The sequence below is a fragment of the Tachyglossus aculeatus genome, chromosome 22 (assembly GCF_015852505.1).
Source record: "Tachyglossus aculeatus isolate mTacAcu1 chromosome 22, mTacAcu1.pri, whole genome shotgun sequence".
NCBI lineage: Eukaryota > Metazoa > Chordata > Mammalia > Monotremata > Tachyglossidae > Tachyglossus > Tachyglossus aculeatus.
Window position 1 is genome coordinate 15,803,734 of NC_052087.1, and position 25,227 is coordinate 15,828,960.

A 25,227-nucleotide genomic window follows, 5' to 3' on the forward strand; every position below is an offset into this window, starting at 1 on the left:
TCCCAGGCATGAGCTAATTATTCCTGTAACTCCTCTGGAATAGTTTTTTCTCAAGTCAAAAGCCCAAAATAATTTAGTCCAGCTTTAGATCAGATATGAATTCTGAGGTCATTGTTATGCCATGAGAACAGCTTTCCGCAGAATGCTAAAGCTAAAAAAAAGAAACTACAACTCTTCACTATCTTAGATATTGACATTTTTATCATGATTCTGAAAGAGCTTCAACTTGAGGTTAAAACCAGCCTTTCTTTAAAAACAAGGCCCATTCAACTATTGTTTGATTATGTAAATGGTACTTCTTTGGGGAACATATTCTTTATTAATGTTCCCTAAAAATTACACGCATAAAATTGGCCTTAAAATGCTATATCCATTTGTCTTTCTTTAAAATATGCTCTCAATGCATATTTGTCTTTCTTTAAAATATGCTCTCAATGCAGTTTGAAATTCATTCATTCATTCAATTGTATTTATTGAGCGCTTACTGTGTATAGAGCACTGCACCTTGAAGTACAAGTTGGTGACGTATAGAGACGGTCCCTACCCAACAACGGGCTCACAGTCTAGAAGGGGGAGACAGACGACAAAAGCAAAACATGTGGACAGGTGCCAAGTCATCAGAATAAATCCAATTAAAGCTAAATAACGCAGAGCAGATATGTCTTGAGTTTGCAGATTGCTAGGAGCAATGGAACTTTCTACACACTAAAAGAAGTTACAGAGGGAGCCTATGAAAGCCATTCTTTTGGATTCTTTGAAATTAGGTAAAGTCTAGGTGTGATTCCTAGTCAAGCAGGAAGTAGACTCAAGGATGCTTTCAGCTTGATGAGTCTATGAATATACTTTGGGTATTCAGTTTCCCCAAGATACCAAAAGATGTCTTGTACTTGTAAGTGGACATAGGGCAAGCCCTCAAATACTCTGAGTAAACAATCCATTGTTGTTTCCATGGGTTTCTAGATCAATGCTATTTCTCTGCTTTCTACAACAAAACAGTAAATGCATTGAGCAATGACCAAATTTATTTGAGGGTGAAAAATGGGCAACAACTGAAGATTTAATGGCTGATTATGCCTGCTCCTAATTTTAATCTGGGTTTGCACTGATCTGTGAATGATGCCAGTCCTCCTTTTCAGCTGTTTCAATAGAACTAAGGTTCTATCCTAGTCAAGGCTTACAATTCTCAGATACACTTTGAAATGCAAATACTTAACAAGAAATGAAAGTCAATGAGGTGGTATGAGCTGCATGGGAGAAGGCTCTCTCCCAGAGTCCAAGACTGTTGAATAATAAAATGGGACATTTTTTAGAATGAGAGAAGTCAATGGGCATATTTGATATTGGAGAAAGATAAATCAATTAGAGGGCTGTGAAATTCATTTAAAACTCATTTAGAGAACTGTAGGATTGGAGAGAGAAATATTCATTCATTCAATCATATTTATTGAGCGCTTACTGTGTGCAGAGCACTGTACTAAGCGCTTGGGAAGTACTAGTTGGCAACATGTAGAGACAGTCCCTACCCAACAGCAGGCTCATAGTCTAGAAGGGGAAGACAGACAACAAAACAAAACATATTAACAAAATAAAATAAATAGAATAGTAAATATGTACAAGTAAAATAGAGTAATAAATATGTACAAACACATATACAGGTGCTGTGGGGAGGGGAAGGAGGTAAGGTGGGGGGTGGGGAGGGGGAGGAGGGGGAGAGGAAGGAGGGGGCTCAGTCTGGGAAGGCCTCCTGGAAGAGGTGAGCTCTCAGTAGGGCACTGAAGGGAGGAAGAGAGCTAGCTTGGCAGATGTGTGGAGGGAGGGCATTCCAGGCCAGGGGGAGGATGTGGGCCGGGGGTTGACGGCAGGACAGGTGAGAATGAGGGACAGTGAGAAGGTTACCGGCAGAGGAGCGGAGGGTGCGGGCTGGGCTGTAGAAGGATAGAAGGGAGGTGAGGTGGGGGGGGGGGGGGGGCGAGGTGATGGACAGCCTTGAAGCCGAGACTGAGGAGTTTTTGCCTGATGCGTAGGTTGATTGGTAGCCACTGTAGATTTTTGAGGAGGGGAGTAACATGCCCAGAGCGTGTCTGCACAAAGATGATTCAGGCAGCAGCCTGAAGTATAGATTGAAATGGGGAGAGACAGGAGGATCAGAGATCAGAGAGGAGGCTGATGCAGTAATCCAGTCAGGATAGGATGAGAGATTGAACCAGAAGGGTAGCAGTTTGGATGGAGAGGAAAGAGTGGATCTTGGCGATGTTGCGGAGGTGAGACTGGCAGATTTTGGTGACGGATTGGATGTGAGGGGTGAATGAGAGAGCGGAGTCGAGGATGACACCAAGGTTGCGGGCTTGTGGGACGGGAGGGATGGTAGTGCCGTCAACAGTGATGGGAAAGTCAGGGAGAAGGCAGGGTTTGGGAGGGAAGATAAGGAGTTCAGTCTTGGACATACTGAAATATTGAAAGTGTGTCCCAACCTGATTAACTTGCATCTACCCTAGCGCTTAGAACCATGCTTCACACATAGTAAGGACAGAATAGTAATACTCATGATAATAATAATAATAATACAAATAAATAATAGAATGGACCATATCTAAATTTTCACACTAATAGTTTATCATAGGCCAAGATCAGTATATCCTCTTGGACCTTTTACTTATGCCAAACAATCTCTCACATTCTCATTATGGATCACCCGTTCTTTTTTTTAACCACAGTCTCTCACTTACATTTTCTGACCAGACCATTTCCTGTGGTAACAAATTCTATATGTTTACCATCTGCAATCTGAAAATATTTTCTGTTAGGCTTTTTTTCCAACTACCATTTTCATTTTTCGATTAGTGCCCCTTGGTTTTCGCCTTGTGGGATTTGTTGGAACAGCAATTTTATTGATTCTGTTAACAGCTGTCATTATTTTGTAAACTTTAATTTTACCCTCTTTTGGCCTTCAGCCTTCCAGACTTATAGGCTTAATCTCTTTAGTCTACCCTTGTTAAGGGGACCCTTTCATCTCCAGGATCATTTTAGTGGGCTTTCTCTGAGAATTTTCCAGTTCCTTATGCTCTTTTGATGATTTGGTGACCAGAATTGTATTCAGTACTCCAGTTGGCCAAACTACAAGTTAAGACAGTGGCAAAACTGTACCTTTTGTTTTATGTTCTTTGTCCTTTGTAATGATGCCCAAAATTTCATTTTTATTTTTGGTTTGCACTGTACCCTGGAGCAATGATTTGAGAGAAATTTTCTGCTGGAATTAACATACTGAACCTCCTTGTGACCACCACAGTGAGTTAAAGGAAACAAGAAATAAGAACTTGAGAACAGGATGCTGAAAGAAGATAGAGGTAACTTAAATGAGTTCCTTTTTCTGTGAGTTCTATTTTATGTATTTCAGAAAAATCATCTGTCCTGAAAGAGCTGAAAATACTTCCCAAGCATAAAACTGGAAACTATTCCTTCAGCTATTTTAATGAAGTTCAGTAACAAGGACACCAATCTTCCTTCCACCAATCCTCCATTTAAATTTCAACTGGATTTTGGGTACTGTTTTGTTTCAACTCATTTTTTGGGTGGACCAATCAGTGCACCTACAAAATATAGGATATCTAAATTAGTCAGTTGGGTTCCTTTTCATGGTGTCTCATAAAAACTCAATCTATTTAAGAAAAAAATAAGTTTTAGAACTCCAATGGTGTTAATTGGCTAATGAGTGAATGAAGCATTTTACCTAACAATTCTCTTTCTTGTGAAGTTTCCCAATCTTTTGCGAATCAGTAGAATAACAATCTCAAAAGGTTAGACCTTTTGATCTATCTGTCATACTATTGCCTCTTGGAATGCTTCATCATAGTGTGCATTTTTGTCTGGTCTCTCTCATTTTCATTCTCATATTCTCTCTCTGTCTCTCTGTCTCTCACCTCCCTCCCCCCACACACATATGCAAAATCTCATTTTCCTGATCAGGCTACAGATTCATTCATTCATTCATTCAATTGTATTTATTGAGCGCTTACTGTGTGCAAAGCATTGAACTAAGCGTTTAGGAGAGTAAAATATAAAAACCAATAGACACATTCCTGTCCACAACTTGGTCACATTCTAGAGGGGATATATATTGCTTCTGTGTTTCTGAGACAGGAGAACCATCTGAGAATGGTAGGAGGACCATTCACTAGTCCATATGGTACCAAGCCCCTGATAAAAGCTGTAGGGCATTGACTAAGACCTTTTCTGAATGTTCATAACTAAGGGAAATGCTCCCTGAAACTGCTGAATGGTCTGGAAGCTGCGTATTTGACAGTGGTGATGGACATAGTTCCAAGAGCCAGAATCCATTACAATTCTCCTCAAAGTAACTTCTGAGAAGCTCTACCAATTCAATCCATCAATTTCCTGAAATGAAACTGCATTCCCTAGGCAAGTCATATTATCGACAAGCAGCCCTAATTGCTGTATATGACCACAGGCATCTGATATCTCAAAATATTCTCTGTGGCTTATAGATAAACACTGCTGATATTAATTTGGCATTGACTCACCAAGTTGGGAGAAATTGAATCTGGTTCCAGAGGGTGAGGTGACGCTGGACCCCGATGAAAAGGGGGAATTTGCAGCTGTGTCCTGGAGCCCTCCTGCAGAGTGAGATCGGAGCCACTCTTTTGCATCATCATGAGTGCGTAGCTGTGGAGAAGGGGCGTACCTAGGAGGAGAGAGGAAAAAAACCTCAATGTCATCATGAAAATTACCTAAGAAATTAGCTCCATAGAGCTATTTAATCCCAAAACAGCCTGTCCCAAAAAACTAAAGATGGAAAATACATTATGTCAAAATATTATGATTGTGCTTCAATCCTGAATGATTTTCACCAGCTCACAGGAAGGATCTAAGAAATCACTAGCCTTCACTAGCAAGACTGGAAAAAAAAAACCAACTAGAATTTTTCATGTTCCGCTGGTTAATGAGGTAGCTATCCCAATTAATTCATTCATTCACTCATTTTTTGAGCACTTACTGTGTGCAAGACACTGTATTAAGCGCTCGGTAGAGTACAATATAACAAGAAGCACATTCCCTGCCCATAATGAGCTCATTGTGAATAATCTAAAATATTCTCCTAGATACGAGATTGTGGATGTGAACACATGATATGTGTGGCTAGCAACTGGCACAGCTTCGAGATTTACACAATCGCTTACATATCTAGTCCATCTATCACACATGACTGATAGCATACTAGACTGGATCTAAAACTCTTTAGGTCAGAAGGGAATCTAAAGTAAAGCACTATTTTTTGCATTCATTACCATTTTAATATTGAAAATCATCAAAAAAGAAGTCAAATCAAAGTTTAGCTTTAAATAAGATGTGATTATCAAATGGCCAACTTGCATACGGGGTAATTGCAAACCACTGAATTTTACATAGAAAGGCATGTAAAATACTTCATTTCAGCCCTTCTTTTAATCATTAAAAATCATTTTTATGGAGCAGATTTTATAAATTGGGATTATAGCATCTTTGAATTAGAATTAAGAATATAGTAAATAGAATACATAATTTCAGAATCTAAAATGTGATTTTTTAAATAAAAACTCCATTTTAGCTACAAGGATAGCACGTATTACCTAAATTGATTTAGGATTTCACATAAATGCCTAAAACATGTTGGCTGACAACTAGACAATCTCTTAACATGAACTGTTAAAAACAATGTGGTTTTAAAGCTCAACACTAAAAAGCCCGTCTCAAACTCAGTGACCATCCTGGAGATCAGGTTTTTCAGTACTTTCCTTCTTATGCCTTCAGTAAACTGCTTTCTTCCAAGCTGCCGTTAAAAACAAGCACTGACATCTACCCCACTTAATCGCTCAAAATGTTTTAACCCTTAAAAGCTAGAGATTATTAATGGCAAACATGACAGTGATGAAATATTTTATTCCAAATTCCCTTTTATGAAAAAACACTTAGCATTCAGTGTTGGGAGACAAGGCGGCTGTAAAGAACAAGGTGTTTAGAATGCACAGAAGAGAAGCCAGCTGCAATCACAAGGCATCAGTTCAGCAAACCTGGAAGTGGCAGAAGCAAGTTGGAATTTCTCCAATAGGCAAGGTGATTTCCATGATATTTGAAACAGCGACTTATAGCATTTCACCTGGCCAGTGCTTAAAGCAATGGAGAACCAAGTCATTTTCTTGGTTTCAGAGAAAGAAGATTACTTGCCAGGACTTTTTTTTTTTACAGTTCACCAGGATAAATCTTCTGTGTCAAGGGTTGGTCCAGTGACTTATCACAATACCCTAGACACCAAATTACTCTTGATAGTAATGTTCTTTCAGTGCAAAATTTCCAACCTTAAGCCAATTTTTGTTTCTTGATTCTGTTCTAGCAAATACAGTAAAATGCTATAAATCGTGTCTTTTTCCCTTGACACTACTTTCCAGGAACTGCACAATGCTGGCAAATTTGTCTACAATGCAAACCCTACCACAAATGCTGTTTGTGACCGCTTGCCTGTCCATGGCATGAATTTCAGCATTCAGCTTGCCAAAGCCACAGCCCCTGCTCAAGCAAATAAGCTTCCGAATGGAGAGATGAAGGGAGGAGGGGAATAGCCTTCCTCCAAACAGAGCGGTCGCCACTGCGAAAGCTGAGACCACCATCAACAGCCACGACAGAAACACACAGCAATGCTCAAAAAAACATGACAGAAGCCCATTAGCTACATGGAAACACCATAATACCTGAGTCCTTTCTTAGGCAAAGTGTTCCTATCAAGATGTGGGTCGCTGTGGGAAAGTTAAAAGAAAAAGAACTTCAGAGAAGAACAAAGGAAAAGATTATAGATTAGGTCAAAGAGAGAAAAGAATCAACATCCTCCTCCCACTTTGAGAGGAAAGAGTCATCTTTCTCGCCTTGTCTAAGTTTAGCATGCAAGATAGCTGCTTGTGGCCCTGAGCCAAGTCCATCCAGCATGCGTTAGGAACCATGCTGCCACCACCTCCTCTGCCTATTCACGCCACACCGGATGGAAATTGCTTTTCTTGCAAGGAAAAGTCCATGCTCCAAGTGAAGCTTCCAGAATTCCAAGTCTCTCAATACAAGTCCCGTGAACCTGTAAAAATGGTCTTCAGAATCATCAGAACATCCCGGTTGTAAGGACCAATACCAGGCTTCCCCAACCTTTGCCTGACTCCTGAAACATCACAGAGAATTGAAATCACAGAGGAAGGAGAATATATATATTGGGAGAGTTTTGAGATGGCACAGCTCGCAAGGATTCGGCATTTCTGGAATTCAATTTTATTAAGTGGATTCCATCTTTCTCTCTCCACTTCTTTCTGTAGCACTTGTCGCAGACTTTTAAGAGCTGAAAGCCAGAGCCACTTTAAGCATGCTAGAACATGCCAGCTCAAAGTCAGGGTATTAACACTTCCAAAAAGCAAATACTTAAATGGGCTGGTTAGTGAAACTGGTGAAAGTGGTAAAGAATGCATGTGGTTTCAGAAGTGAAGGGAACTCTTGGTTTGTTGGTTTTTTTCAGATGGAACAGTGTCTATTTACTAAATCAACAAATGTGACTATTAACCCTTTCCCTCTCATCAACCACCCCAAGCCAAAAACGGTTCATTTTTGGCTTTGAAACTGACCATGGAGTTGTCGAATGCCAAGCCAGGAAGCAGCAAGGCCTAGTGGAAATAGTCTGTGCCTGGGAGTCAGAGGACCTGGATTTTAATCCCAGCTCTGCCACTTTTCTGCTTTGTGATCTTGGGCAAGTCATTTCACTCTCCTGGACTTTGTTTTCCTCAAATGTAAAATAGGGATTAAATCCTACTCTTCCTTACTTAGACTGAAACCCACTTTAAGACACAGAGTTTGTCAAACCTGATAATCTTGTCTCTAACCCAGTGCTTAATAAGAGCCATAAAAAAGAGTTACAAATGTCAGGCCCATAGCTATTTCTCATCTCTTCTAGCATTCTTTTTGAATTAAAACGGACAACACATGACAACTTTCAGGACAAGACGGCAAACTGTGCTGAACAACTTACAACAGTGAAAATAGTCAACCACGCAGGGAGCTCAGAGACAGGGTGGGAGACCCAAAACTTGGTGACAGAGGGAGTGGGGGGGTTGCATGCCACAGGAAAGCTGAAATGCAAGTGAGAGTTTCCACTGGCCAGTTTAAGTGGTAGGACTTTCAGTTGTCATTTCCCATGGAAAACCTAGGGAGTCCCCGCAAACTACCATTTTATAAACTCAACAGGATGTGTGAGCAGGAAGTGGACTCTCACTGGCATGTCTGTGGGGTACAGTTATACTTAAGCCACAAATACCACAAGGGGCTCTTGATTCAGCTTTACACAAGAGGGCAGAGAAACCTAATGCCACTGTGCGTGTATTGCCTGGAACATCATTACCTGTCCTGCCTCCTGGGCAAAGTATTTCTGCAGAATTTGGGGCTAGCAGCAGGGGAAGAGAGAGGGCTAGAAAAAGGAGTCCAGTCAGGCAGAAAACAAGAGAAGGAAGATTAGAACTAAAGGATGGAAGAATGGGAAAAAGGAAGGTTAAAACACAATGGTCAATTATTTTAAAAAAGAGTTTTTCTTCCCCCTCCCACCCACCTCTGCACCACAGAGAGATGCGATGTTTCAAAATGAAAATGAATTACACAGCACAGTTAAAGGTTCGGATGGACTGTTGGGTTTTAAATCCTCGCCATCCAGGAACTGTAGCTCTCCCACAAGTGCCCTATCAAACTCTTCCTTTGAAGGAGCACCTATGCTTAACATACCAAATTCTTGGCTCTCAGAGACAGACTTTTGATGGGGACCAGAAGTAGAAGTGGGGGAGGGAGATGGTTGATAAAGAAGAAGAAGAAAATGCATGTTCCTCACAGGAATGTCAAAGCCTGAATTCCATTTTAAAAGACAACCTGAAGCTGTGAAAATGATACAGCAGAGAGAGATCAGAATCCTTAACTGGTGCTTAATGCTACACCCACCTGAATTCCCTCTTGGAAATTGTAGATTGCTTCTGAAATTTTTTTTAATAGCAAATGGATATCAGAAAAGAGATTGGAATATCAAAATGTTAATGAACCACTGGAGTTTCAGTCTCAGTCTCCCTGAGGTTTTAAGAAGAAAGACATGCTGAACGCATTAAAAAAAAAACAAAACGGAAACCACTAACCTTTCTGACAGTGTGGTTTTAACGCTGTTGGTTCTGACAAAGGGAGCCAGAGAGTCATCCTTAGAGGAGGCAATCAAGCCAGTGGAGGAGTTGTGACTGACTCCTCCACCACTGCTGAGGGAGATATCAATGGATTCACAGCTTGTGTGAAGGCTGCCGACAGCCTGGTAGCCAAGACCGTCCTTACTGATGGCTGAAGAACTGCTGGCGTTGGTACCCCAGGTGAGGCTGTTAGAAGGAGCAGAGTGGGCTGAGCTGGGACTGGAGGCTAACGGAGACTGGTTGAGGTCCATAGTCTTACTATACAGAGGGCTGCTGCTCCCGCTGCTCAGTATGCCACTGCCAGAAGGCGAGTCTAGATTTCCCTGCTGGTTCATGGTGGCGTGGGGGTTGGAGATGACCACTGAATTTTTCATGCTTTCAGCTGTCGTGACAGGCACTTGCTTAGCAGGCTTCCCGCCAAAAAGCCTGTGGAGATAGAAAGTACGTGCAGCTGAGTGCCAAGAGACTTGATGCCGGGTTGGAGGGGTGCAAAGCTTTCTGAGAAATCCCAGGGCACAGGGAACAATGGGAATCCCTTGGTAAGGGGACACCTTTGAACTGATGAAAGAAAATCAAAATATTGAAGTTCGGGAAAGGTCAAGCAGCAGAAGAACCTGGATACCAATTTACTGGGGAGGATTTGTGTTTGAGTTTAACTGCAAAACCTTAAGAATTTTGATTCCTGGTTCATTTGGGGAAGGCCCAGGGAGTGCTTAATTCAGTCAGGCCTTCCCTGCCTGACTGACATGGTCTTCATTGCCCTTCTTCCTACCAATAGACCACCAGGAAATTGCCCATGGCACTCCTTGTGATTTTCCAGTAAATAATTTTTTTTTGACTGTCTAAATTGGGGTGCTTTCCTTCAACCATGCAATTTTGGCCCAGGGATCTATACCCTCCTCTTTAACCTTGGAAACAACCTCCGATGTATACAAAGAGATAGGTATCTATGGATCTATTTATACAGATGTTGTTTTTTTGCAGTGAATCAGGGGACCCAAGTTCTGAAGAATAGGAAATTTAGTAAGGCACTGATGTCAGCTGATATGTCAGCAGTAATGAAGCAGATTTTATTCCAGCTACTAAGACTTTATTTTTTTTGAAGTGAGGAAAGCATCAAGCTATTATGTGCTGAACATCTATTATGTGCTGAACATTTACTGCCTCATTACCCCTAAGGAGAGATGTGATTAAACTGAGAGAGGAGGAGAGCAGCACTAGGTAAAGGCAGTCAGCTATATGAAACTAAGGTAGATCACTGCTGAAAGTCCTCCTACTAATTTTAATTGCCATAAAATTAGTCTCCTTGATCTTCTGTACGATGAGAACTGGTGTTTGAAACATTTCAATGACTACCAATTGGGTGGTTATCACACTAACATAAAAATCAGTGGGGCTGCAATTGCTCAATGCCATATCTAAAAACTACGTATCATGACACTACAACATTGTGAAATGTTGTAAAATGATTTGACGTTATCACTACAGTACTACTGAAACGATACATTTTGAATATTAAATAAAATACTTGCCATAAGGCATCCAAGAGCTCCATTCACAAGTCAGCAGATTAGAATAAAGAACACACTGTTTCATTTTCCTAACAAGAAATTACTGATGAAAATAATCCTTAAAAATAAGTAAGTCCAGGCAAAGACAAGTACCTGAAAAGATGAACTACTGAATGCTTTTCATGAAGCCTTTTCAAACTCTCCTATTCATCTAAAATACACAGTTCCCTCTGCTGCTGAAGTCCACACCATTATGATACCAGGTAGGTTTAAGTAGGAAAGGGATAGAGGGATTTGCGCACATTATAGGTGGTGGAAGAATAGTGAGGAGACTGACAACATTCAACACCCGGTGTGATGCTACATAATGTTAAATGTGCAAATCCAAAGAGATTATGACATGGAAACAAAAGACTGACAACCAGTCTTGGCCTATGGAAGGGTTGCCAGATTGCTGTTTTGAGAATATAGGATACTGGGAACATAGCTAACCTTTGTTCTGATAAAGAGACAGGTATCATGCCACTCAAATGAAGGACTTATGGGTCTCTTTCCAAAAGACTTTAGAGAAAACAGGATAAGGTAATGGAAGTCTTGCGAGTGCAAGGGTGAGGTCTGTGGCAACACTGACTCTCTGCAGAATTCGTATAACAAAATGGCTTTATAATAAATCAAAGGAAATCAATTTCTTCCCCATAGAAATCCTTGAGCTCAAGAGCTCTAAATCTTGCCTATTTAAGGGCACAATTACTATATGAAAAACTTGGCAAAATCAGTAGCGAGAAAAACTAACTAGACCTACAATGACACCTTGATTAAAACCAGGATTCATGTAACTTATGTACTATGGAGTAAAGAGAGCAGGCAGAGACAAAAATATTGGTCTGGGTGATCATTTCACACCTCTTTTTGGCAACTCTCCCACAGTACTACATAGGTTTAAAACCTCCCAATTCTGTGCCCAAGCACCGCTGAATAAAGAAGTTTTGGCTGAGCATACATCCTGGTCTGGTGATTTCCTGTCTGGCTCTTAAAATTAAAAATCTATTGGTTGCCAATTAGGGGAAGGAAAGTGATAAAACATTTTCAGTGGTTTTGCTGGAGGTCCACAGTGGTAAAATTCTTGTGCACCCTTCTCCCCCTCTCACATCCCCCCACATCATTAGCCATTCACCATCCTTACTGAGGAATGAGGTTTAAATACCAAAGAACTTTGCTGGGGGGGGGAAAAAACCCAAAAAGTTTTGCAAAGAGAAGAGTCCCATCCACTCAGCCACTAGTATCACATATATACTTAGAGAGTAATAGGCTTATGTACCTGCGTAGAGTTGGGGATGCCACATCAGGGTACTTGGTTCCTTGCTGGTGAGTCGCCTGAGCTATACTGGAAACAGCCTGGGCTGCTGGGTTCACTTTAACGGAGTTACAGGAAGCCACGCTCTCATTGTCAGATGAGATTCCTTTTTCTTTATCAGTCTGGTTGACCAATCCTGGCAAAGAGCTGCCAAGAGCCGTCTTGGAAGGTTCTCTCAGTTTAGGGCCAGGTAAACCGGCTGACTTGCTGCTGATGTTGGAATCTATACTACTGGTGCTAGACCTGTTGCCAGCCCCGTTCCGGCTACTGGACTTACTGGGTCTAGGTAAACTCCTGTACTGCAGGTTTGTGCGGGCACTCATTGCCAGGTAACCATCGTCTGGGTTTGGAGACCCATCGATGCTTGTCTTCCGCCCGGTGGACCGACCCATGAGTCCGGATGACTTGGGAATCTTGCCCAGAGTGGCTGACCTACTAGTGATGGCTGCCCCGCTGGCTGTGATCATAGTCAGGCCCACTGTAGACCCACTCTGCTTCTTGAACCCAAAGGTGTTGGTATTAGCTGCAGTCACCCTGGAGTTGTTGGATGGTGGCTTTTTGGATTCATCCCCGCTGCTCCGCCCCGCATCTGAGGGAGAACGTTTAACGTGGGTGCCTTTAGGAGAAAGTCTGCCTTTCTCAGATACCTTGGCATCATCCGTTTTCCCTATGGAAGAAAAGAATGTTTATAAGCCTCGGACATCAGTCAGGTCAAAAAAGCTAGGCAAATGCATAGGAATATCTTCTGACAGATGGACCGTGCTTTGGCAGGTCTAATCAGGTTTCTTAGAAGACTATCACTGATGAACCCACATTCATTGAACACCAGTTGTGTTTTAGAGAAGCAGCATGACTTAGTAGATAGAGCACAGGCATGGGAGTCATAAGGACCTGGGCTCTAATCCTGACTCCACCATATGTCGGCTGTGTGACCTTGGGCAAGTCACTTCACTTCTCTGTGCCTCAGTTTCCTCATCTGTTAAATGGGGATTAAGACTGTAAGCCCCATGTGGGGTTACCTTGTACCTACCCCAGGGCTTAGTGCAGTGCTTGGTACATAGTAGGCACTTAACATATACCACAATTATTATTGTGTGCAAGGCACTGTACTAAGTGCTTGGGAAGTGCTGGTACTTCTTCATACTGTATTCCTCAAACACCTAGTACAGTGCATCGCAGCACTAAGTGGGTGCTCAATAAATGCTATTACTTACTATTACTACTTGGGAAATTACCACAGATGCCAAGCACACATCCTCTCCCATTCAATTAACTTGGCTAGGATTGCCCTTGGGAAATTGTAAAGCATGCTGTGCTACCCAGTACCTGGCTTCTTTAAATATTGGGAGTGGAAGACACACTAGCATTTACTGGGGTCTCTACTATGTGTAAGAAAACAGAAACACCTCTAAAATACCAAAGATCTACCAGGTCACTGAAATTTAGATTTGGAAAGCAAGTGCATTTTTTTATGAATCCTTCCCATTGTACTAAATGAAAGTGAACTCACTAGCCCTCTTGTAGAGAGGATAGTTCTGTCAATGAACTGTGCTTTTCTATACAGTCTTTCTATATTAGTCATAAAATTATTTCTGATGTAGTGGACCATCATTAGTAAACACAACAACATCAAGTTCAATCTATCAGTAAATCAATAGTACTTATGGAGCATTTACTGTGTGCAGAGCACTGTACTAAGCTCTTGGGAGAGTACAGCATTGTTATACTGATATACAACAATAACCAGAGTTGGTAGAAACATTCCCTGCCCACAACAAGCTTACATTCTACAGGGAGAAGACCAATTAATTTAACCGGAGAAGCCCAGTTTTGTGATAGTGCAATAAACCAATACCAGGAAAGCTTCAGGTGTTCCAACTTTGTTTAAAGCCAGGAAGACCAAAGGAAGCAGAGACCCTTTGTAAACCTATTATGAGGACTATAATTAGCCTCAGGAACCCAAATTAGGATATAACTTCAAACCTTCTAAAAATGTTACACTTAAAGACAGATATTCTTGACTGTGGAGAGAATATTCAAAGCTTTCCTCACCTGTCCCCGGAGTCTTCAGTGTTCCTGAGGTTGTGGAAGGCTTGGTTCTTGGGGTGGTGATGCCCACCTGAGCAGTCATGCCACGCCGCCATGAACCCGTTAGGGAAATGACTGTATTCTTCCGGCCCGACGTGCTTTTGTCAGACTCATCGGAAACGTCCGAGGGATTACGTCTCCACTTGGACCCAGGCTCCATCTTTATTCCGCTGTCCGAGCCGCCGTCTGATTTCTTGATGTCATCACCCGACCAAAGGGAATTCCGCTCTACCTGGGAGTGCTTTTCAGCATCGGTCTAAAGAAAGACACAATCTGAGTACATCTTCTCAAATCCCATCAGTGATCTCCACCCGGTGGTGGGGGCTCAAAAATCCCAACAATCCCAGCTGGCTAAGGGAAAAAATAAATGACTGTTGATACTGAAATAGTCTTTGCTAAAAATCCATGCACTTTCCTTTGAGAAAGCAAAGGAGAAAATGAATCTGAAGCATTAGATCGACTTCAGGGTTCTCCCTTAAAAACAGGATAGTATGACAAGGATAGGCGTCCATTCAATTAACAGGTTTGTAGCAGATCTGAGTCCCCATCCTTGAAATCAATCCATGGGCTTCCTTTCCCTGTGATCCACAGCCAGCGTGACTAGGTTTCCCTTTGTTCTGGCGGCTTCTCTAGCACTTGCCTGGCAATTAGATCTCTCGATAGAGAATAATGATGCAGTTTTCTACACAGAGTGATAGATGAAGGCACTGCTAGTTTCATTCTAATGGGCATAAGAATCAGAGCTGAAAGCTGAAAGGAAATGAATCCCCAAACACTATTTCCAAAATATTAAGAGACTGAATGAAAGGAATGATCCAAGCAGAAGTGTGCAGTTTAAGCTGGGGCTTCATTAACAAGCTATTTCTTTGGATAATAATTGTGGTATTTGTTTAGCACTTACTATGTGCCAGGCACCGTACTAAGCAGTGGAGTGGATACAAGCAAATCAGGCACCATCTGTAAACTGGGGATGTAAAATCCCTCATCCCCATAAGATCAAAAGCAAGGAGGCGATCATAGCCACAAGGACTTTATCACAACCCCACTTAACTGCTGTTAGGTCTACTTCCGGAGTTTTCTATTGCCACCTTTATTGCCCAGGTATTTGCAAATGTTTTCCTGGCTCAGTGGCACAGTAAATAACTGGCTGAATCCTGGGGCTATGTCTTGCATAGTTGTTAGCATTAAAAAAAAGGTTCAGCATGCACAAATGTCCTCGATGGCTGCTCAGCTTGAAAAGGTATGGCAATGTCAATCTTTATTACGGTTGTGATTGTGCACCAGTGAGCAGAATGGATGGGAATAAGTCTCCTGCGTGAAAAAAACTCATTGGAGGCATGCACTACAACAATGGTGAGGAAGGTAATGCCAAAATATGCATGTTGGCTTAATGCTGCCAAGTGTAAAATGAAAGATTAATGTGCTTGCAGTACTTAGGAGTGATACATATTGAATGAGTTTTATTTCCTCCTGTAGTAAACATGGTCTTCACCTTACTTCTCCAGTGTGTGCAACAAATATTCTCCCGATCCCCTCACCAGATCAGCTGATATGAATGTGCCAGGGGAAGTAGTTTGAGGCCAACAGAGTTTCCCCTTTCTCTGAGACATCTTTAAGAGGCCCTGCCAAGAGAGTGGGCATGACCTCTGAAGTCCTGGCAGAATCACTGGAACATGTGACTTCAGCCTATCCTCCCCACCCCGCTCCCATTCCTAGAATCTACTTGAGGTAAGTGTCAGAATTTGCCAGCTCTGCATTGATAATAACAACAATAATAATAATAATTTTGGTATTTGTTAAGCACTTACTATGCACAAAGCACTGTACAAGGCGACTGGGGAATGGAAGAAGAATGGAAAAAAAGCAAAAGGAGATATTCAGGGCTGCATTAGTCCATGAAAATTAGTCTCAAATTTTACCAGTTTGAAACTAATATCAATATTAATAATAATGATAATAAAGTGGAATTTGTTAAGCACTCACTATGTATCAAGCAGTTAACTTTGCAATGAGGTAGACACAGAATTGGGTTGGTCATATTTCCTGTCCCACTTAGGGCTCAAAGTCTTCAACCATTATAGAAGTCTAGGCATGAACAAATTCAAGCACTTGACATATATTATCACTTCCACACTCCCCAGATGTTAACTCTGTAAATCTTTAACATAGATTCAAGGATGGATTTCAGGGCAAGGGAACAAAGAACAGCAGAAATTTGTACCATCTTTCATTAGGCAGTCCAGCACAAAAAGCAGTCTCAAAGAGGGCCCTAGTCTATAATCTTACAAGTAAACAAAAGAGAAGCTCTGCTGAAGTTTCTCCCTGTGGAGGTACCTCTTATCCAACTGCCTCCTGAAGAGAGTCAATAGCCTGATAACACTAAATTCCTTTCCTCCCCAAACCAGCTTGGAAAGAAGAAAACTATTTGGAGGCACTTCTTTGGTTGGGATTTTTTTTTTCCCAGATAAAACTTTTCAGTCTAAGGAGTGAAGGAAAACTAGAGGATATTGCAGCAATTTGTAACAGATGGGTTGCTCAGAAAATACAAACTTCCTGGACATTTTTGACAACTCCAGCCTCTCTGACAGTGCTCAGTCAGCAATATCCATGAGGCTTCAGGCAGTATATATAATACTGTCTCTCAAAAAAAAAAAAACAACCCTGCCAAAAAGGGGGGAAAAGGCAGGCGGTAACAGGCAGCCCTAGACACTACAAAGACATCATTTCATTAGGAAGTCAATGTTTACATTTCTGTGGAAAGTCCAACTGTCTTTGTAGGGTCTTTATTGGCATTTTTCTTTAAGCAAAAATATTTTTCAAAATAGCAAAAACTTCCACGAACAGCCAGGATGAAATGAGAGGACATAAAAAGGAAGAAAGGCCTTGATATTCCCAAACCACCCTCCCTTGAAAGTTCATACTAGAAATGTGCCTATATCAGCTAAAAAGTGCCACATGTTCTGTGATGCACAATGTATTGAATGAGCAATTCATGGCTGTTGTTTTAAAATTGCGGTTTAAAGAGGGTTAGTGCAAAATCTCAACACAGTGTGATAAAGCAGAAAAGACGTATTTTAGGTAGGGGAACACCAGGCCCTATATACAGCCCCACATCAACGAATGGTCTCCTTGCTGAGTTTTAAAATTTTTTCTAGAATTCCAATTTGCAGTCCCTAAAATGGTACTAACAGTCTGCCTCTACTGGTCTCCTGGAGACAAAGAAAATATCAAGGTTCAAGAAGTGTTTAGATACATCTGTAATTTATAAGGTGATTATAAGAGGAAAAATTGGGGATGTTACAAGATATAGTCCCATTTATGAGAAAGGATTGTTGAGGAAGGCAACCATTACACTCTTCCTCCATGAATTCTTGGCAGCCACTATGGAGGTAGAGTTCTGGACTAAATGAGTCATCGGTCTGACCCTATATGACCTTCGGCAAGTCACTTTACTTCTTTCTGCTTCAATTTCCTCATCTGTAGAATGGGGATTAATACAGGACCTGGACTGTGTGCAACCTTATTATTTTTTATCTACCCCAGCACTTAGTACAGTGTGTGGCACACAGTAAGCACTGAACAAATACCATTAAATAAATGATAAATAAATAAAACAAATAAGTAATGAACCTGACCTTTAAAGAGTAACTCCCCTACCCCACGGTCATGTGACAAGGATCTAGATGCATTTTTTTTTAATTGAGGGCACCTTATGATTGTTTCGTGGCTATTATATGGACTTGGAATGGGTCTACTAATTTTGTCATATTGTATTTTCCCAAGAGCCTAGAGAAGCGGTATGGCATAGTCGATAGAGCACAGGCCTGGGAGTCAGAAGGTCATGGGTTTTAATCCTGGCTCTGCCACTTGTCTGCTGTGTGACCTTGAGCAAGTCACTTCACTTCTCTGTGCCTCAGTTACCTCATCTGTAAAACATGGAGTGAGACAGTGAGCCCCACGTTGGAAAAGGGACTGTGTCTAGCCCGATTTGCTTGTATCCACCTCAGCATTTAGTTCAGCTTAGAACATCTCTACTTGGATGTCCTCCCATCACCTCAAATTCAACATGTCCAAAACAGAGCTCCTTACCTTCCCATCCAAACCCTATCTTCTCCCTGACTTTCCCATCACTGTAAATGGTACCATCATCCTTCCTTTATCACAGTCATTATCCTGGACTCTTCTCTCTCATTCAACCCACATATTCAAACTGTTACCAAATCCTGTTGGCCTCACCTTCACAACAGGTAAAATCTACCCTTTCCTCTCCATCCAAATGGCTACCACATTAATATAATCACTCATCCTATTCCACCTGGATTACTGCATCAGCCTCCTTGCTGAACTCCCAACCTCCTGTCTCTCCCCACTCCAGTCCATGCTTCACTCCGCTGCCTGGATCATCTTTCTACATAAACGTTCAGGATATATAGCCCCCATCCTCGAAAATCTCCGGTAGTTGCCCATCCACCACCATATCAAACAAAAATGCCTCATCATAGGCTTTAGAATACTCCATCACCTTGTACCCTCTTACCTCACCTCACTTCTCTCCTTCTATAACCCTGCCCTCATACTTTGCTCCTCTAGTGCTAAGCTTCTCACTGTACACCAGTCTCACCTGTCTCATCCCCGCTGAACCCTGGCACACATCCTGCCTCTGGCCTAGAACGCCCTCCCTCCTCAAAACTGACAATTACTCTTCTCCCTTTCAAAGACTTATTTGAAACCACATCTCTTCCAAGAGGCCTTCCCAGACTAAGCCCCACTTTTCCTCATCTCCCACTCCCTTCTGCATTGCCCTGATTTGTTCCCTTTGCTCTTCCCAGGTCCCCTGCCCCACAGCACTTATGTATATATCTTTAATTTTATTCATTTGTAGTGATGTCTGTCTCCCTACCTCTAGTATATGAGCTTGTTGTAGGCAGGGAAGGTCACTCTTTATTGTCATATTGTACTTTCCCAAGCACTTAATGCAGTGCTGTGCACACAGTAAGTGCTTAATATGATTGAATGAATACATGAATGAAGGAATGCAGTACCTGGCACATAGTAAGCACTTAAAAAAAATCATAATTATTATTATTACTGTACTCTGAACATAGTAAGCACTCAATAAATATGGTTAATTGATTGACTGATAAGGAAGCAGGTCTTTCTCCTGATACATCTCAGTTCGGGAAAATGTCAGTCTTCCCCTATAGAATGTAGGCTACTAGTGGATAGGGATTGTGTCTACCAAATTAATTATATTGTACTTTCCCACAATAAGTATTCAGTAAATACCACTGATTGGTTACAAGAGTGGGACTGGCAACCTCAGGGTCCTGGTTAGGGCTGGTGTGACCTATGAGGAAGATGGCAAGGCATCAGTGACTTTGCTATTGCTCCATTAATGTGCTATCCTTCCCACTCCAGCACTTAGAACAGTGCCTAGCACACAGTAAGCGCTTTAACAAATACCACTCTCCTGGCCTCCTTTAACAATGAGCCATCTGGGTGAAGAGCATGGAAAACTTAAAGGGATGGGGGAGAGGGACCAGGAACGCCACACTGGGAAGAGCGGGTTCTTACCTGCACATCCAGATTTTTGCGTGACGAAGCAGGCGTGTTGGCATAGGAGCTAATGGATGAGCTGGTGTTGATATCATCGGTGCTGAGATTGTCTATGGTGTCACTGATTCCACTGCTGACAGAGCTGCTGTCATCCCAGCTGTAGAGAGAAGCATACCCTGATTACTCAGGCAAAGCGGCACTTTGACTACATGGCAGGGAGCAAACCACACAAAAGGCAGAAAAAAATCCAGAACACCACAGAAACCAAACTTTCCACGTATGCAGTCATGGACTTTGGTGACTGCTGGGGGAGGTAACATTTTCATTTGGGATCGTGGGTTGAGTGCAATTCGGTATGTCAACCTGCCTTCTCCAAAGTTCTTAGCATAATGAGACTGGTAGAAAAACCCATATCCCTTCACCACTGTTGGCCCCACAATTTCAGGGGATCAAATTTATATCTAGCACCAACCACTGCCCAGTTTCAGAACAGAACTAATCCGTGCCCACGCTATAACTGAAAGGTGATTCAGAAGAAACAGTACTTCTGGATGGGGAAGCGCATCAACAGAAGTTTTGTCACTGGTTTCAAGGCCAAAGTAGAGTTTTGCAGAAAAGAAAACTGACTACAAACTGTACTTACTGTAATCTATCAACTCCCACTGGAGTCCTAACTACACTGTTATCAACACGATGTTATACTGTATTATTGGCTCCAAATCAGGATGGAAAGGAGGCAGGAATGCATACAAGATTACTCCACTGAACTTCTTAAAGCAGCAGAAGAATGCTTCTGTTGTTCAAATAGCTTGGCTTTCCCTTCCAATCCGGCAGTAGGACAATTGTTCATTATTTAAAGTTTGTTTCCAATACCCTCTCACCAGATATTTTCTACTTTGGAACTAAATTCAGAAATGGCAAGTATAGAACTAACCTGCACAAAACAGTATGAAGGTGATTGGTGACAAAACAGAGGAAAAGAAAACTGGCTCAAGTAAGGTACTTTCCTTGGCAAAGTGCTTTCATGCAGGCTGCCTGACAAGAGTCCATTGGGAGATTAATGTAAGTGAATTTATTGAGCGTTATTGTGTGCAGAGCACTTGGGAGAGTTCAATACAGTTGGTAGGCATGATCCCTGTCCATAAAGAATTTACAACATAGTGGAAGAGAGTATATATGTGTGTATACACAAATACATTTATTCGTGCATAAATGCTCTGAAGGTGGAAGGGAGATGAATATCAAAGGGGTAGGGTGTATGAAAGTGAGTGCCAGACAACATGGGGGGAGGGTGATAGGGTGGGGAGATGACAAGTTAGTCAGAGAAGGCTTCTTGAAGGAGATATGATTTTGGTAGCACTTTGAAGATGGGGAGAGTCTGTGAGATATAGGAGGGGAGGAGAGTGGGTGTGAGCAAGGGGTTGATGGTGAGAGAGATGAGATCGAGGTACAGTGAGTAGATAGTGTGAGAGGAATGAACTGTGCAGGCTGGGTTGTAGTGGGAGAGGAGTGAGGTTAAATGGCATGAGAGATAAGAGTCCTACCCCTTTCTCACTATGTGCTACTGGATATGTCACTTTCCCTTTCTGAGCTTTCGATTCCTCACCTGTAAAATGGGGCTACTAAAACCTGCCCATTCAAAACTCTGAGAAATGCATACATACATATATATCTGCTTCTTCCAGAGAGTATATGAATCCTAGGCACTGTATTATTAATGCTACAGTCGGCTTTCTGATTAAAGTCTCCTATACGCAAATACAGATTGTGGTTCCTGCTAGAGAAAGAGACCATAACTCCCACCTGTACTCTTTCCCCCTTTGTAGTACAGTGATCTAAACACAGTCACCACTTAATAAATACTATTGCTATCATATATGGAGATTAGGTTGGAGACAGGAGAGAGTGAGGAAGAGGAGGGAGGGAAAAATCATCCTAGATTATCCTAGTTGTCCCATATATCATAATTTCCAGGATAGTGATTTTTAATAGAAGGCAAAGTGCATTGTGCCTCATAAAAATGGCAGAGTTGGCAGCCCAATGACAATCTGGAGACAGAAAAACTAAGCTTCCAGTCCAGACACCCTCCCTCTAACGAGTTTGGGAGGGATTCTAAAAGACCCTTGGAATAGACATCTGTGGAGAAAGAAAGGTGGGGGGAGAGGGGGGTGGAATCCTTTTGATGTACTTTACTAGGCAACTTCCCCCAGGATAAAGGCAGCACTGTAAAACGTATTCTTGCTGACTCAGCCAGAACTACCTCTCTGCTTAAGAAGACTCAAGTTTTCTTCCCTGTTTCAGTGTCGAATACTTAGCAGAAAGTGAGGTAGATAACCTTACATGATCCTCTCAGATCCACCCAGAGACTGACACAACCCCAGAGAGTTTCTCACCCCATCACCAACAGCTGCACTCCAGCTGGAAGAAAGCATCCTGAGCAGAGGATAAAGAGTTGCACAGTGTTTGTCTTTCTTCTCCCTCTGGGTGAGGGTAGGAGAACAGAACAATTTAAAATGGCAAAGTCATCCCTCCAGTTCATGTGAAGACAAGGAGAGACGAGAGGTCTGCAACCCCCAAACCCTGCATAGCCATGCTCCTGGATGTATATTCCCTCATAATTCCAGGACACCCACACTCTGATCTATTCGGGTGCATAGTGTTATTCTGCAGCAGGGCTGAGACCAAACTTTCCCTGAAAGCAAACTTTCTGTCTCCACAGCCCTGAAAGAGGTGTCATCAATCAATCATATGTATTGAGCCCATACTCTGTGTAGAACACTGTACTAAGCACTTGGGAGAGTACAATATAACAGGGTTGGGAGACACATTCCCTGCCCACTACAAGCTTACAGTCTAGAGAAGCAGCGTGGCTCCGTGGAAAGAGCATAGGCTTGGGAGTCAGAGGTCATGGGTTCTAATACTGGCTCTGCCACTTGTTAACTGTGTGACTTTGGGCAAATCACTTAGTTTCTCTGGGCCTCAGTTACCTTATCTGTAAAATGAGGATTAAGACTGAGCCCCACATGGGATAACCTGATCACCTCGTATCCCCTCCAGCACTTAGAACAGTGCTTTGCACATAGTAAGTGCTTAACAAATGCCATCATTATTATTATTATTAGAGAAGGAGATGGTATGAATGAATAAATTACAGATATGTACCTAAGTGCTGTGGGACTGAGGGATGGGTGAATGAAGAGTGCAAATGCAAGGATGCTGCATAAGTGAGTGGGCTCCTTCATGTAGCATAGCTATATGCTTCACCTATAGCTACAGCTATGAGGAAGGGAGTGGGCTCTTTCATGCAGCCCAGGCACATGCTACAGCTATGCCTATAGCTATACCGTTGACTGAAGCACATATCCAGAGTGTACAAGGCCCAGGGTCCTCAAGCCTCCATCAAACCAAGCTAAAGTCAATTCCCATTCCAGGACTGGAAGAGGACCATCTTAATTAAATATTTTAGGGAAGCAAGGATTCAGTATAGGTCCTTGAGGAACTAATTGTGTTTTTTTGTTAAGCACTTACTATGTGCCAAGCACTGTACTAAGTGCTGGGGTGGATACAAGTAAATCAGGTTGGACAAAGTCTCTGCCCTGCATGGGGCTCACACTCTTAATCCCCATTTTACAGATGAGGTAACTGAGAAAGTGAAGTGATTTGACTAAGGCCGCACAGCAGGCAAGTGGCAGAGCTGGGATTAGAACCCATGACCTTCTGATTCCCAGGCCCAAGCTCTTAAATGTTCCATCCTCAAACCCACCTTTCATATTCACAGTGCTCTGCACACAGTAAGCGCTCAATAAATACGATTGATGATGATATTCAAGGAGGAGATTGGAAAGACTGATAGATGATCAAAACATCAATTTATGTGTTGAATTTTTCAAACAACTTATCCTTGCAGACACATAGAAGCAGTAGATTGAGCTTGGACCTGGAATTCAGAAGGACCTGGGTTCTAATACCTGCTCCACCACTTCTTTGCTGTGTGACCTTGGGTAAATCACAACTTCTCTGTGCCTCAGTTACCTCATCTGTAAAATAGGGATTGACTGAGCGCCCCATATGGGACATGGACTGTGTCCAACCTGATTAGCTTGTATCTACCTCAGAGCTTAGTACCGTGATAGGTACACAGTAAATGCTTGACAAACACCACAAAAAAGCCCCATGGCACTGTAATTTGATATTACAGTATATTCAATGCAATGTTCAACCAGAATGGTATTTTCTGCAGTCTGTGGCATCCATATTAATGACACAAAAGGATAAGTTAACAGCAGGTTAATGAAATGTGAATGTGATTCTAACTTGTCAGGAGATGTTAATATCAGGGATAAAGGGCTCACAAAGAAAGAACCTGGTAGGATGAAATTCAGCTCAGGAAGATGCAAACTTCTTCATTCAAAGCAAACATGAAAGCTCGTAAAGCAACCCAGAGACTGACATAGGGACAGGGGACAGCAAATTAATTTGAGCTTGTAACACAACAAAGTAGTTCAAAAGGTCTGCTGTTTCAGAAGACAAGTAAAAAGGGTGACAATCAGGACACAGAGCAGGGAATTGTGCAAATCCAATGAGAATGCACCTGGAACCCTGCTAGAAAACAATAGGTAGGCACAACAGTCCCACCATAAAGACAAAATGGAGTTTAGCTGAGTGAGAGACCATTCAGAGGAATTAGAGGGACCGTGGAGAAAGACTCCCTGTATCTAAAGTGAAATTACCAAAGGAGGGGGAGGAGACACAACCCTCAGTTCAGATCACCATTTGAAAAGGGCAACTATTCAATTTTTAATTTTGAAAAATAGGATTGAATAATTAAAGTAACTTTCTCTACCTTTGCCTCTTGCCTGCTGGCATGACCTTGGGAAAGTCACTTAACTTTCATGTGACTCAGTTTCCTAGGCTTTAAAATGAATTTGTTTTCCCTCCCTCTTAGATTACGAATCCTGTGAGGAATAGTGTCTGTGTCTGACCTGATTATCTTGTTACTTCTCAGCATTTAGTTTTGTGCTTGGCACACAGTAAGCACTTAAAAATACCATCATTATTTTTTGTTGCCTTGAAAATAACAAATGTTTGGTTTTGGTGACCACATTGCATGTGAATGAATAAAAATATGACACCACATGCAAACAGTGGAATAAATTTCCCAACACCAGTTATTTGATCTATACCACTTCCTGTTACTTTCTCTAAGAAATATGCTGCTAATCCTGTGGCATGCACTGCCTGAAGTCTGCTATTCTTGGAAGACCCTAGATGAAATATTGAAAAAAGGGGTTTAGGTGTTGAAGGTAGGATTAGAAAGAGTTTCAATAAATTGCAATCGGGGGAGAGAAAACTGAACATTTCTTGATGCTAGAATTCAGCTTTTATCCATGAAGTTCACCAAGTGGGCGATTTGTCATTTGTACATCATTTACTCAGTGAAACTACAACTTGCGTCAGTCATATTCTTTTGCTATGGACTTGTAAAGTA

The 25,227-nt window shown here is 41.9% G+C and overlaps 1 protein-coding gene across 2 annotated transcripts in view; it reads right to left on the bottom strand.

Annotated features, from left to right (window-relative positions):
• Positions 1–25,227, bottom strand: part of NAV2 (neuron navigator 2) — a 361,092-nt gene that overhangs the window by 56,690 nt on the left and 279,175 nt on the right. For both annotated transcript variants that reach the window (XM_038764952.1, XM_038764951.1), the window contains 7 exons: positions 19,758–19,896; positions 14,148–14,439; positions 12,060–12,762; positions 9,189–9,656; positions 8,417–8,482; positions 6,741–6,785; positions 4,539–4,699 (listed from right to left, as the gene is read on the bottom strand). In XM_038764952.1, the coding sequence (XP_038620880.1) occupies positions 4,539–4,699; positions 6,741–6,785; positions 8,417–8,482; positions 9,189–9,656; positions 12,060–12,762; positions 14,148–14,439; positions 19,758–19,896 (1,874 nt within the window). The remainder of the gene's footprint in view (positions 1–4,538; positions 4,700–6,740; positions 6,786–8,416; positions 8,483–9,188; positions 9,657–12,059; positions 12,763–14,147; positions 14,440–19,757; positions 19,897–25,227) is intronic.